The sequence below is a fragment of the Engraulis encrasicolus genome, chromosome 13, assembly GCF_034702125.1.
Source record: "Engraulis encrasicolus isolate BLACKSEA-1 chromosome 13, IST_EnEncr_1.0, whole genome shotgun sequence".
Classification (NCBI taxonomy): Eukaryota; Metazoa; Chordata; class Actinopteri; order Clupeiformes; family Engraulidae; genus Engraulis; species Engraulis encrasicolus.
The window spans coordinates 14,848,665-14,863,043 of NC_085869.1; the positions used below are offsets into that span (position 1 = coordinate 14,848,665).

The 14,379-nt window shown below is 42.8% G+C and overlaps 1 protein-coding gene across 3 annotated transcripts in view; it reads left to right on the forward strand.

Moving 5' to 3' along the window:
- Positions 1-14,379, forward strand: part of gulp1a (GULP PTB domain containing engulfment adaptor 1a) — a 108,447-nt gene that overhangs the window by 62,928 nt on the left and 31,140 nt on the right. For all 3 annotated transcript variants that reach the window (XM_063213235.1, XM_063213236.1, XM_063213234.1), the window contains one exon: positions 12,858-12,940. In XM_063213235.1, the coding sequence (XP_063069305.1) occupies positions 12,913-12,940 (28 nt within the window). In that variant the 5' untranslated portion in view covers positions 12,858-12,912. The remainder of the gene's footprint in view (positions 1-12,857; positions 12,941-14,379) is intronic.

The following is a 14,379-nucleotide window of genomic DNA, read 5'->3' on the forward strand; positions in this document are numbered from 1 at the left end:
CTCTGGAATTTCACATATGGAGTGAGGAATTTAAATGATGCGCTGCCTTTGGAATTTTTTCCCTCTTGGTTTTTTGGGGCAAGAGAATCTCATTAGTCAGTTGCCTGTAGCACTTGCTGTTAAAAAAATACAGTATTTTAGCAGGCTTGTCTCATGTTCGCCATAATGAGCCTCGAAATCACGGCTTTGAAGCTGATCGCGCTTGATTACTGTAATTTGGTGCATAGTTTTATGACAAAATATAGAAAGAAGTCTTGGTTGATGTGACGAGTTGTTTTATGGTGCGGTGGACGGTGGACACGTTTGACCTGTAGTGTTGGCGCACTGTCAGTGCAGCACCAGCCAGCACAAGTGATGATGCATGCGGTCATGTGAGCACAATAGTAAACAACATTCCCATGATCCCCCTGGACCAATCCATTTGCAGTCTTGCAATCTCACGCTGCACCGGAGGCTGCCTGCCTCGCTTGTCTCGCCTGCCAGCCTTCATTCACACATGCATCTGTTTTTATAGCTGTTATATGTGCTGGAACTGGGAAGCAGTATATTATGAATGCATGTTGTGAAATGCGTCTGACTGGAGGCACGCGGAAGATTGAAGAAAGACACACAGACGCATACACACACACGCATACGCGCATGCACACACACAAACATGCACACACACAGGCACGCACACACACACACGCACGCACGCACACACACACACACACACGCACACGCACACACACACACACACACACACACACACACACACACACACACACACACACACACACACACACACACACACACACACACACACCAGTGGGCAACCAAGTGCTAAGCTCTGTGTAAAGAACAGCTTACGGCTCTTCCTGTACAGTAGGGTTGACTCAGCTGAGGAGAACCTTTTCAAGAACAGGCAAACACAGCTGCTGTCAATAAGAGACCACTCGCAAAGCCAGCACCATCTTTGGCTTTAAAGGTGCACTGTGTAGGATGGTGGCCAGAGCAGGTATTGCAGCTATGCTGCTCATTGAAACTGTGCTGTCTATGGCCAACTTCGATCTTTTCATGAATATTTAGTAAATAATGAACTAATATTTACTGGTACGGTCAAAGTATAGTAAGTTTTGCAGCTAAAAATATCTATTTCCGGAAATTCAAAATGGCAGACAATGGAGAAGATCCCCCTTTTCATGTATGAAAAGTGAAATTTCCCCAGTCATGCTTAGCCTGTTGCATTTCAATTTAACAAGATGGTGTGTTTTTGTTTTTAGAATATTAGGAAGGCTAGGTGGAAATCCACGTATACTGTATCCTAAACAAGCATCTGCGTTCGACGAATAATAAGTATCACTGAACTGATCATTTGTCACCGTTTGCACACTATAAAATGACCAAGCTGCCATTATAACATAACGGCCTAACACTAATTTTAATTTGAAATTCTTCTATGAGCCACAGCAACACCTCCTCCAGCTCTCATTAACGCACAAAATTCCAATGAATATGTTGAATTACATTGATGATGAATGAATAAATGCATTGCTATTCCATTTTAATCATGTTTGCAATGCAAATGTAAAATGGAATACATAGTCAAATAGTGTATGAAAGTTATGTTCATTAATATCCTATCCGTGATGACATACTCCGTCTATTACTGATTCCCTGTCGTGATGAGAAGAAGAAGAAGAGATTCACCAAGTCCAAAAATACATCAGAAATAGGTCATATAAACGAGGTATAAGATGTAATTTAAATGCCTGAAATACTTGACACCACTGTGCCAAGGACATAGCCTTGGGCATTCTCTCTAATGTGAATGTTAATTGGCCAAAAATTGGCTGAGATCGCGTCTCATTTCCTGTCGGGTGGCCTTGGCAACACATTGAGTGGGATGTCACACATGACTATCAAAACAGTCTGTCTCTTCTGAGGCTTCACGTGTCATGATCAGTGCCAAACATATAGGTATTGGACAGTGTACACATTGCTGCTACATACAGCACAGTCGTTGGAGTAGCCCCTTAATGCACCCCGTAACTTCAGTGTTATGCTGTAATAGACATTAGACGGTTAACTACCATAGTACTACAATACTAGGACATAACACAGGGCCTTTAGTAATGCATTACGACTTGGTCATTGCCATTCTGGTAACAGCAAATTTATAACACTGTGTCTTAACAGGTTAAACAATTATGTTTAGAATATTTTCTATTTCTATCTTGTAAATTGTAATTTAATATCATTGTGCTTTTTATCTGATGCATTCACTAATAGATTATATACAGTGCAACACATTTGATTTTACATCACAGGTTGCTATGGAGATGACCTTACTGTATTTCAATGTGATAGTTGTCATCCAACCTTGGTTGAGTATTTGCATGTTCAACTGTGCACTTGTGCAAATCCTATATGACAAGAGGAGGCTCCAATTATTCTCCCCCATCTAACTGCTATGTTGTTCAGAGTAGACTACATATTAGAGCTATGGTTATGTTCAAGACTGAAGAAACCTAGATGCCATCCATGATATCAGATCATGCCACAACAAAAATGCAAAAGGCAAGCTGTCTGCTGTGTTTCCATAAGCTGCTAACATATTCTACTACAACATCCCTCATGAATATGGAGTTGTGGTAACCCCAATTCGTACATATACGATATACAAATATAAAACATTGAAGCGGACCTGAATACTTGAAATGGTACAGTAAATAAAAAAATGGCAACACATTTTACATATTGTACATACAAAAATGGTATACGTTGGATCCTGGGTGTTTTCAAGAGTAGATGTGTCAGACAGTGGAGGATGGGTGGTAGGCACATTGCACCTGTACTCAAAAAAACTTGGCACATATTGGATCTTATAACAGCATTTGAATCAGCTATAGTGCAAAGATGTTCTTTTCCTTTAGTCTACCTACCCCAACTGCACGAGATTCTCGCCATCAACTTAGACACAAGCGTTTAACTTAGCCATGCATAGAATCTTCGTTTGGAGTGATGTGTGTGTTTTTTACGCCCGATTAACAACGACTATCAGCCAATCGCAATGAAGAACCAGATCGCACGGTGTTAGATTGGACATTTTAACATCATTAGTTTCAGTGAATAGGGAAACTGACAATAAGCATCAGACTGTGTGATGGCTTGGCAGAACTGGCAGGAATGCATTCAGGGGCGTAGCAGCAAATTGTGGGCCCTATGTACAATCAACTCCAATGGACCCCTCCAGCCATATATCTACACGAGTCAGACTGTGTGTGGGCCCCCTATATACATGGGGCCCTGGTGACTCAGTCACACTTTACCCCCATGAACGACACCCCTGAACGCATTGCTCAGCTCTACTCAGCTCAGACTAGGCCTACTACACCTCAGTGGGCCTGCTCTGGGCATCTAACCCACTGCAGCTGTGTCTGTAGCAAATCCTGCCAGGTAGCAGCACCCAACTCTTACAATAGCAGAAAAACAAACCAACAGAACGTCCTTGCAGTTAGTGTGAACGAGGCTGGACGGAGGATGAGTTGGAGGAGTTTACACAGCTCTCTGGCATGGCTTTAAGGAACTAACGACACAAAGGAGATTAATATGGATATAGCCAGTCGGAGGGCGGAAGCAAGAAGTTCAGAACTCAAATTGAACTCCATTATTTCTGGCAGCCTTTGTGACAATGGAGGCGTAGAGTCGAGACATCTGCAAGTCCATCCGTTGGAATAAAGACGGAGGCCAAGGCACCAGTGCCTAACACTAGGCTCTTTGTTGGAGAAAATATAAAAAAGTTGGCCCTCTGCTATTAAAGGAAAACTGATTTCAGCAAGCCTTGAGGACAAGTGTTAGAGGCATTTTGGGTCCAGAAAAACACCCTCAGAATGCTAAAACCCTTTTCTATGAAATAAACAAATCAGTAAATAAATATATAATTCATTAAAAAGTATTGTGTGCGGTCTTAAATTCATTTCGGATCATTTTCACCCACTGAAGCTGATTGGTGCTATAATCGAAACCTCAATTGTAAGCTTTGGGCTTTTTTTCAGTGAAACTAATTAGGGCATCTTTGCAAAATTGTAGCACTGTAAATAGAACAGGTCTCCAGAGACAATAAGCAAAGAAAGTGAAAGTTAGGGAGATACATTCGGCTTTGATCCTCAGGAGGTTGCCAAGTTTCTACCGTATTTACACAGATGAAAAGGGAGCATTTAATAAGACTTTGATGATTGTACAGTACAGACGTATTTAGGGGGTTCAATATCATGTTGCAACAATTAAAAAGACATGCAGAATACTCACAGACAACAGGTGAAGAATCATCATGTTGCATGACATCCCAGGTGAGAGAAAGGAGTCAAAGGTGGAACAAGTACGACAGGCGGACAAAGGTGCGTCCGTCAAACTGACGCCTTGTGGACACAGGAGGGAATTACAATTTAGAGAATGTGTTTCAGACGGACAGACAGACCGACGAACGGACATGCCTTCTTATACATGGGTACTAAATGTTTGTTTTCTCCTGGCTGCGTGACCCCATCTGCGCACAACTCAACCTCTGATTGTTGGAAACCGCTGTCGGTCAAAAGAATTGCTCACTGGGTTCGCTGCCAGTGTCTTGCCCCTCCTCACAACACTGTGTTTATAAACACGGTGAACCCATCTATAGAGATGCTAAGATGCATCTAAAAACTGGATTGACAAAAGTAATAGTCCTGCTTAGGTTTCCTTCTGGCTGCCCTATGCTCTCAACACAGGTGATTTCACTAATGAGCTCATCAACCTTGCTTAAGGGATGTGGTAATTAGGATCAGCTGGTTCATTGAATTTGGCTGGAGCAAATATGTGGCAGGGTTTTTATATTCTGTACCCAGGTTTTATCGCCTCTGCGTTCAGTAGACTCAGTCGGAAGGTTAAAGTATTTGCTATAGGCCTGGACTCCCTGGAAGAAGAGTTAGTCTAACTCAATCAGACTTTCCTGGTTAAATAAAGGATAAATAAAAAATAAAATAAATAAATAAAATGAAATAAAAATACTGCTGTGAGTTTTGCACACATACAGTTAGATTTACAGTAGATTTAGGAGGGCTAGAAATGTTTGGCAGTCTTCGTCATACCTCACATACAGTACTGTAGCACTGCGCTTGGGTCCTTCACTGCTGTCACCAACACTTTTGTCCATGTACGTTAATTACATTACACTAACCTAATTACGCACCATTTCACAAGAAAAGGCATAGATAAAATCTCATTTATTTTAAGAAGGCAAAGCAACAAAGGCAAAGTAGTACTGACACACACACACACACACACACACACACACACACACACACACACACACACACACACACACACACACACACACACACACACACACACACACACACACACACACACACACACACACACACACACACACACACACAGTCAGTCAATACACATTTCTTCCAAATGCGAAACATTTTCTTGATAAATGATGCGAGCCGCTTAATGTTGTCCAGACAGTGTGGAACAAAGAGGAGGCAGATGAAGTATGTTTGTTGGTGAGGGAACAAAGCACTCCTAGTGGGCTGCAGCTGATGTGAGTTCAGGAGAGGCTGTCTGCAGGGCCGGGTTAAGATGGCCTGTGGCCCCTAGGCTACAGGCTGCTGTGGGGCCCCCACCCCGAGAGGCACATTTCGGGACAGATTTACATAGTGTCATAATGGAGAGCTAGGAATCAAGGACTGCACTCAGCATGACAGATGCATTTCTCAAAACTGCACCCTGTCACAATCCCACAATTTTTCACCGTTGGCCAATACGGGGCCCCCTGGCAGGTGGGGGCCCCTAGACTGCAGCCATACCAAGTCTGTGCGTTAATCCGGCCCTGGCTGTCTGGGCCAAGGCGATGTCAGAGAGAGACAAAAGAGAGGTGAAAAAAGAGATGGGGAGGTGATGAGGAGTCCTATGATGCCAGACAGCGCTCTGCTGTTAATGGTGTCAGGGGAGACACTGTGGCCTGTTTAATTTGAAACTGAAGGATGAAAAGAAGAGGGTCAGCAGGAATTTTTGTGTGGGAGACTTTGAACACTGAACTTTCAGACTGAACTACACATGTTGTTTTACTCATATGTATGTGTCTAAATTTACTCAGACAATAGTTTAAAGTGTCACAACAATATATCAACAACATGTCAGATAAAACCACGCCAAACCAAACAATAATTACTTGACCACATTCAGCAAAGTATGCAGTTACATATGATCCTGGGGGAGTGAATAGCTAGTCGCCCACTATATCATGCCTTAAATAGTTCCTTTTGTATCAGTTGACATGTTAAGAGTAGCATGTTGAAGTTAAGTTCACTTAGTATGCTTAAGTTCACGTAGCCCCATGATGGACGCCGTACCACCAATGGCACGCTGTAGTAGTCATTGAAAGATTAATTACCATGGTACTGTATTACTCTACTATGACATAACAGCCTTTAGTAATGCACTATGACTCGATCATTGCCATTCGGCAAACAGCAAATTTATAACGCAGTGTTTTAACAGGTTTCCAGGTTTCAAGATATCTGCATTATACACGTAATACAACTCGTGAGGTATGTTGCTTTTAGAATCCTTTTATTCTGAGTTACCCCGTCAAGCTAAAAAAAGGTGCCCGTGTTTTGACTCTCTCAGTAGCAGATAAACCGATGATGGTAATCTTTTTCCTGGACAGAATACTGCTCCAGGCAACCCCTTATCTGATGCGCAAACACTCGGTGTCCTTGAAACGTCCCGTGATTAATGAGCTTTGTCATCCTGTCAGTGTGAAGAGCAGCCCTGGCATTTGCATCCTCTGTTGCCTGTTGGACAGTCAAACAGCTTTGAAGATTTTTTGGATTTGACTGGTCTGATTGTCTGCACTTTGACGTGGCATTTGGAGCAGTGACATCCTTTGGCCTTGTCCCTGTCTGCCCCAGAGAGAGCTTATGTAAATGTAAACATGCGTCTCTCTTTCTCTTTCTCTCTCTCTCTCTCTCTCTCTCTCTCTCTCTCTCTCTCTCTCTCTCTCTCTCTCTCTCCTCCCCAAATCACTGTTCCTCTGTGACACAGGCGTACAGATGCCGTTTGCCAGTTTACATTTCCCTGCGCATTGCTCTCTTTGACAGTCCAATTGGCTGGAAATAGAAAACACGTGCGCACAGCGTGTTTGTTTGCAGCGCTTTCTACTCGGAGGAAACTATTCTTTGTGTGTTGCCGGTTTCTTTCTGGAAATGCCTTTGAAGTCTCCACTCTGTTGTTTGTTCTGCTTGACCTTCTTTTTCTTTCTTTTTTTTTTTTTTTAAAGTGGAGCGATCAGATAGAATATCTCTGTTTTATTTCTTTCTTATTCTATAGAATGCCACACCAGATCCATTCATGTGCATATCATTTTGCAATAGACATACCGTAGGCTCTACAGTCATGTATCTCTAGCTGATCTTTAATTTTAAAGACAAGCAGTTCATGTCTGTTGCTGCTATATCTCAAGCTGTTTTATTTCTCAAGAGCTGAAAGAATAGAATGCCACCAGATCCATTCATGTGCATACCGTTTTGCACTAGACATACTGTACTGTAGGCCCTGCTGTTATGTATCTCCAGCTGATCTTTAATGTTAAAGACAAACAGTTCATGTCTGGTACTGCTGCTGTAGCTGAGTAAGCAGTGAAGTGCAGAGGCGTCTTAAATTCAAAGCCAATATGCTGCATGGGCCTTTTTACAGTATGTTGGTTTATCACACAGTATTTTTTCAAGTGCGTACCCTACTGTATATCATGAACAATCCCATGTATACGGTGTGAAAATAGTTAAACCCAGCATCCTTTCAGTATTATATTTTTCCTTCCTCTTCACTTTAGTTACTCTTCACGTTTTTCAATGTACTTCTGACATGTACTGTAGGCCTATTTTATTTACGCCTGAGGAAGATCCCTCTGTTGGATCGAAACGTTGCCATATGTTAAAATGAAATAAAGTATTTTTGGAGTTAATACACAGTGTGCAGACCGCTTCATCACACTGTATTTTATTTACAACATTGCACATCATAACAACATAATAACTTCTTTTGTTACTTCTGTTGATCTCCATTTGTGGCACGTTCACGGCTCTCTCTCACCATTTCATGCCTGTGTGGTGCCCTTCGGTAAGCTGTCTCACTCCCACCGCACCCTTTTTTGAAAATGATCCTTCAAATCATGGACTGGGGCCTTCCCACATAATAGTTAAGCCAGTGTGTCGCAGGAATTTTTTGGGTAGCGCCCTGCTTTAACATACCATTAGTGTAGCTTTCGAGTATGTGTTAGGTCGGGTAAATTGCAGAGTTTCATTGTGTGTGTTGAGACCGTGGGAGCCACTATATGATGTGGGTGACTTGAATACAGCCCAAGGTGTGAAGGGACGATGAGATGAGATGAGATGAAATGAGATGTTTTGTGTAGGTCAACTAGAGAGCCATGACCTCATTTACTACTATGCAACGGTCAGGATAGTAATCTTTGTTTTCAACCTCAAAGCCTACTAAATGTCACTGGTTCAAACAAGTGCTGCTTATTTAATAGTGCGTTTCCAATGTTGTTTTATTCCATTTGATCAATTTGATCCATTTGTTCTTTGTAACAAACGTATTAGATTTCTGCTAACCTTCTTGCCATATAAATATGATTCCACCTTCGTCCACACACATTTATCTGGTTCATTCAACGCTGTCACAGATCTGAATTACACGTAATTGGAGAAAACACTTGACTGACACACTGACTGGCATGGCATTTTTTTATGTCATGTTACTTTAACTACTCACAGATTCAACAATACAGTTACAATTCCAATATCAATGCGTAACTCCAACATGTCAGCAGGTATTGTCTGAAACAACTGACACTTATTACTTTTTCCCTCCTAGACTACCTTTAACCTCATTGACATCTTATGTCACGTCTGTGAAAATCCCACAATCCTGATTGGTTCGTCAACCTCGAGGCCGCCTAAGCTTGCCAAATAGGAAAGTCCTCCCAGATCTAAGTGGAGCCCACAGAGTTGCACTGAAAATACATCTGAAAATAGGAGATCTGGAGAGAGCCAGGCTACTTTTGTGCACCATGGTTGAATGAGGCGTCATTATTCCGCCTGCTTTCACAGAAGCAACAACAGATGAATGTACCTGGAAAAAAGGTGTATGTACGTAGGTAGTTGGGCATCAAGAGTATCATCGTTATTTTGTCAAGCTGTCTTTTAAGCCCTGTGTGTGACGAGCTGAAATTACAGTACACACACATTCTGCTGGGATAAAAGCCTCCTGAGTGCTCTCGTCTTCTCCATTAATTCAGCTACACTTCACAATGTGCTCTCCTAATCAATGAGAGATGCACTTCATCCCCCATCTACCTTTAGTGGACACATTTTTTAAATTAATGACGCCGAAAGTGTTCCATCTATTTGTTCATTCGGAGCACAGGCGTAACAGAGACAAAGTCAATCGTCGTCGCTTCATGAAAAGACCATCTTGACTTTAATTAAACCATACTTCCTGTTAAGCAATTGGTGTAATTTAGTAGACGTCTTCATAAAAAGGCGGCTCACCTGAAATAATACTGTCTGTCTTAACTGGGCTCTGTTTCATCCCGTGCATGAATGGCTGGCTTTGTCGTCTTGGCCAAGAGGATCGGGCCGGGGGATTGAATCAGATCATTTTTTAATTAAAGCGTCAATCTAAGTGTGCTTAAATGCCCCCAAGAGTTTCTTGTTTTATTCTGTTTGTGCTCCGAGGGGGGTCGTTTTAATGCAAATTTAAGCTGTCAAAACAATGTTTGTTTGATTTTCCTGTGTGTGCCTTAATACTTACACAAAGATGTTGGGACCTGGTAGAACAGCCTTCTGCTTGCCTTGGATTTCACTTTGTTTAGTAGAGAGAGGGCCTGGCTTCTGTTCCATGTGTCATCACAGATAGAATCTTATGCAAGCATAAACAGGCATGGCTAGTGGGTGCATAGGGTTATATAGGGTTATACAGTAGGGTGGATCAAACGGCCCATGAAAATTAGAACGCTCTTCTCTTGCTCTGTGACTCAGCATGGTCTGTGCATTTGTGAACACTTCAAAGTGTACCCAGACCCCTTGGAAGTGAACCATACTGAGACCTTCATTGACGTGATCTCAGTATGGTTTGCTTATGAGTTCTGACAAGTTACACTTGTGACTAGCTGTAATCACTGAAGGAGCGCTCTCGAGGACCTGGCATGATCAAAAAGAGTACTGACACACCATAAAAGCCTAAAAGGACCAGAAATATTATGTGCAATATGAACAGAAACAGAACTGAGTCCTTTTGCTGTGGGTTCACTTTTTGGTCCATATGAGTACATAGTTCGTAGCTGTGATTCACAGTATGGTGCCATGATAAGTGTTGCCTACAGATTACTCAGGTCCCCCATAATTCTCCCTAATCCTAACATTGGATCTGCAAACCTGCTCCTCAAGGAAGAAAATTCTTCTCAGCGTGGAGATGCCAAATCTTTTGTATAAGACGAAGTGCAGGAGGGGGTGGTTTACCAGCCTAGCCCCTGTCATCGATGGGATGAGATGAGATGAGATGAGAGTAAAAAGTGAGCTTTCCCTCGACACTGTTGATGCCAACCCATGGGGTTCATTGTTAAATGTATTTAAGAAATGGCCATTAGAAGCAGGCAATCGATATCTATTTGGACAGTGATGAAGAGTGAAGTTGTTATTGCCAGCGGCAGCGGTGTGGATTCGCTCAGATGTGTCTGTGTCCTCCCGTTCCCCACTGCGATGCTTCTTCTGTCTCTTTGGCACCGGCCAAATTTCTATTAAAGGAAAAAAAATAAATGATTGAAGGGACCCATTAGCACTCCTCCCCAGTCCACGCACCTGGTCCATCCACCAGTGTCTTGAAATATGTCAGAAAATGGGTTCCTGGAATTGCTTTCTTTCCTCGAAAAAGATACTTTGTCATCATTTCTGTAACTGACAGTCTGTCAAACCCCCCTGACATAAACCACAGTTAATAGGCACATTAATTAAAGGGAGAAATATGATAGTTGAAACACCCACTGACTTATAGTGTATTAGTGTGAAGTTTGGATTAAGTTGAAATGCTTTAATTGTTTGATGGTGATAAGAGCTCATAATTACACATTTGTGTGTCATTATTGTATCATTTGCATACACGTTTTGTCATCAGCAGAATGCAAAATCATTGTAGACAGTAGACTTCATAATACTGTTTGTGGACGTTTTGTCTTCTTGCTTCAATACAAAAAATCATCATCCCTTGTCTCTGAACAAACCCATTTTTAAAGTTGTTTGAGCTGTCATAAAGCCCAATGGTTTGGAAATAATAGAATGGATAACACTTTGTGACTTTCTGAGAAGATTTGACGTTATATTGCTTTAGATTCACTCATGAGGAAGTTTTGTAAACATATAATGTCCAGCCCAGTAACTTTAAAAGATACTTTTATTTTCCTTGCACTGATGAATAGATGAGTTAGTGCAATTTTCACGGTTGTCTGGTGGGTAATGATATGTGTAGGCAAATAATTGTAGGCCTATGTTAACCTTTGCGAATATTATCCTCATTCTTGGACTGTTGTGTTTAAAACTTTAAAATGTCAGTGGCATTTAAATGTTTGTCAGCTTTGAGATGCAGTTTTAAAACTCTGGATGTAATTAGGGTTTTTGATACAGCAAGTGTTGATACCTGATGCTTTAGATTACAAACAGATAGAATACAATGGAATGTGATCCAAAGCAACACCAGGACTTGCAGACAATTCAGACACACCTCATCTCTCAACAGACACAGGTTTTGCCACCCTCGGACAAGTAATCCAGTTATACGTGTAGGTGTGTATTTGTCCAGACAAACAAGTCTAACTCCAGCTGTTTCTGACTAAAATGAAGAAATTCATGAGATGAAATAAAGGTTCATGGACAAAAGACATGGACTGTCTCACTCAGTGCCGTGACATGGTTGGCCAGGCAGACGCATGGTAGTGTCTTGATTATTTTTTTTCTGCAGGTACTAGCTTGAGCAAAAAAAGAAAACAGTTGGCATTTTCTCTCTTTTTTCATTTGTTTGTTTTGTTGCGCTGTCAGGCCCTGAGGAGATCTCTTGGAGAATCAACAGTGTGAGATATACTGGGTCAGCCACAGCATGCCATTTATATGACAAATGTGCAGCCACTGTCACGACTACTGTGACACATAGCATACTGCTCTATGTATATCCTTGTACATGGAAATGTGACTGTGTTTATGCACATCTCTTGTATGCAGAATATGAATATGGCTGGAATGTGACCTTGTTGTGAGAAATTTTTGTGTTTAAACAAATACAAAAAACTGCCGAGTTGTTGCGGAGTTTTATTTTAAGCCTTTGTCGTCCCTCTGATACATTTATAAACATTTCCCTTGACAGATGAATCATGATTTTTTTCTTTTTAAATTTTTTTTGGGGGGTTGGCCTTCATTATGACAGGACAGTATGAGAGAAGACATGAAACATTTGTGAGAGAGAGATGGGGTAGGGCCGGGAAATGACCCTGGCCGGACTCGAACGGAGGTCCCCGTGGGCATACTGTAAGCCCAAATGTGGGGGGCTAAGCTCGGATGAATCATGACTTTATCGGACAGAATGCCTCACCAGAGAGTCACCAGTGAACTTAGCTGTCTCCAACAATTAGCAGACTCTCCGATTAGATGGCTTCTTTTGAGAAAGCACTTCCTCTCTGTTGTCTCGAGAGATAGAAGAGGGGAAGAGGATTTGGAAACACTAACATGTCCTCCTGACGTCTTTGCTTTCTTTCTTTCTTTCTGTCCCCTGCCCTTCAGGTGGAAGCGGTGGAAACATTCTGGGAGGATCAACACAGACGGGTCTTGCTCCAGCATGAATCGGGCATTTAACAGGAAAAGAGGTGTGTAGTAGCAGTCGTAGTAATGGTGTGAAGGGCTGTGCAGTGCTGTGGTGTGATGTGGTGGCCATTGCTCTGGTGTGCGTGACCTTGTCTCCCTTTCTCTCAGTGATTTGCCACCCACTCTATATCTATCTCTGTCTCTCCATCCTTCTCTTGCAGTCTAAATCTTGCTGTCTCTCTCTCTCTCAATCTCTCTCTCTCTCTCTCTCTCTCTCTCTCTCTCTCTCTCTCTCTCTCTCTCTCTCTCTCTCTCTCTCTCTCTCTCTCTCTCTCTCTCTCTCTCTCTCTCTCTCTCTCTCTCTCTCTCTCTCTCTCTCTTCTTTATAATGTGATTCCAGACTTGATGGTGGTGCTGGAATCAGCCTTCTATCAAATTGGTTCAGTGGCAGCTCCTGCCCCGTCTCAGAGCCAGATGTCTCTCAAAGCTGTGTGTGTGTGTGTGTGTGTGTGTGTGTGTGTGTGTGTGTGTGTGTGTGTGTGTGTGTGTGTGTGTGTGTGTGTGTGTGTGTGTGTGTGTGTGTGTGTGTGTGTGTGTGTGTGTGTGTGTGTGTGTGTATGTGTGTGCGTGCGTGCACACGCGTACGTGTGTGCGTGCGTCCGTGCGTGCAAACGCGTGTGTGCGTGCGTCAGTGCATGCCTATGTGTGTGTATGTTTGTGCATGTGTGCGTGCGTGTGGGCGCGCATGTGTGTAAGGGTGTGTGTGTGTGTGTATGTGTGTGCATGTGTAAGTGTGTGTGTCAGTGTGTGCATGCGTCTCTCAAAGCTGTGTGCGTGCGTGCGTGCGTGCGTGCGTGCGTGCGTGCGTGCGTGCGTGCGTGCGTGCGTGCGTGTGTGTGCGCGCGTGCGTGCGTGCGTGCGTGCGTGTGTGTGTCAGTGCGTGCATGTGTGCGTGTGCGTTTGTGTCAGAGCGTGTGTGCATTCAATCTTCTGTGTGTCTGCCTGTCTGTGTGTGAATCGCCCCAGGCAGGGCCGTCTGTTGGACTCCAGCGGGTCGCGTTTGCCTTCCTCCCTCCCTACCTGACATATTTACCACCTCCTGTCCTGTCCTGTCTCTCCCACCCCACACTCTCACTCCCACATGAATTAATGGATTCTTGATGTGAAGAAGCACAGCATCATGTCTCCACTGCACAGCAGCATTGCGAGCATACGCACGTGCCTCCGCAATTTAATTCCCCATTGGCTGGCTCGCCTGTTCAGTAGCACTAGTTGAAAGTGTGAAAGTAGTGAACACACCCAGTGGCAGATACATCATTTCTTTTTTTGCAGAATCACAAGCAGGGCTCTAAATTAACACCCGCCAACTGGCCAAATGCTGGTAAAAATTCGGTTTAGCTGGTAGAAAAATAAAACTCACTAGCCACTTTGACCCATACGTGAGTGTTTTTTTGGGTGATAAGATATCTACTAGCCATTTTAGCTGGTTGTGAAAAAAGTT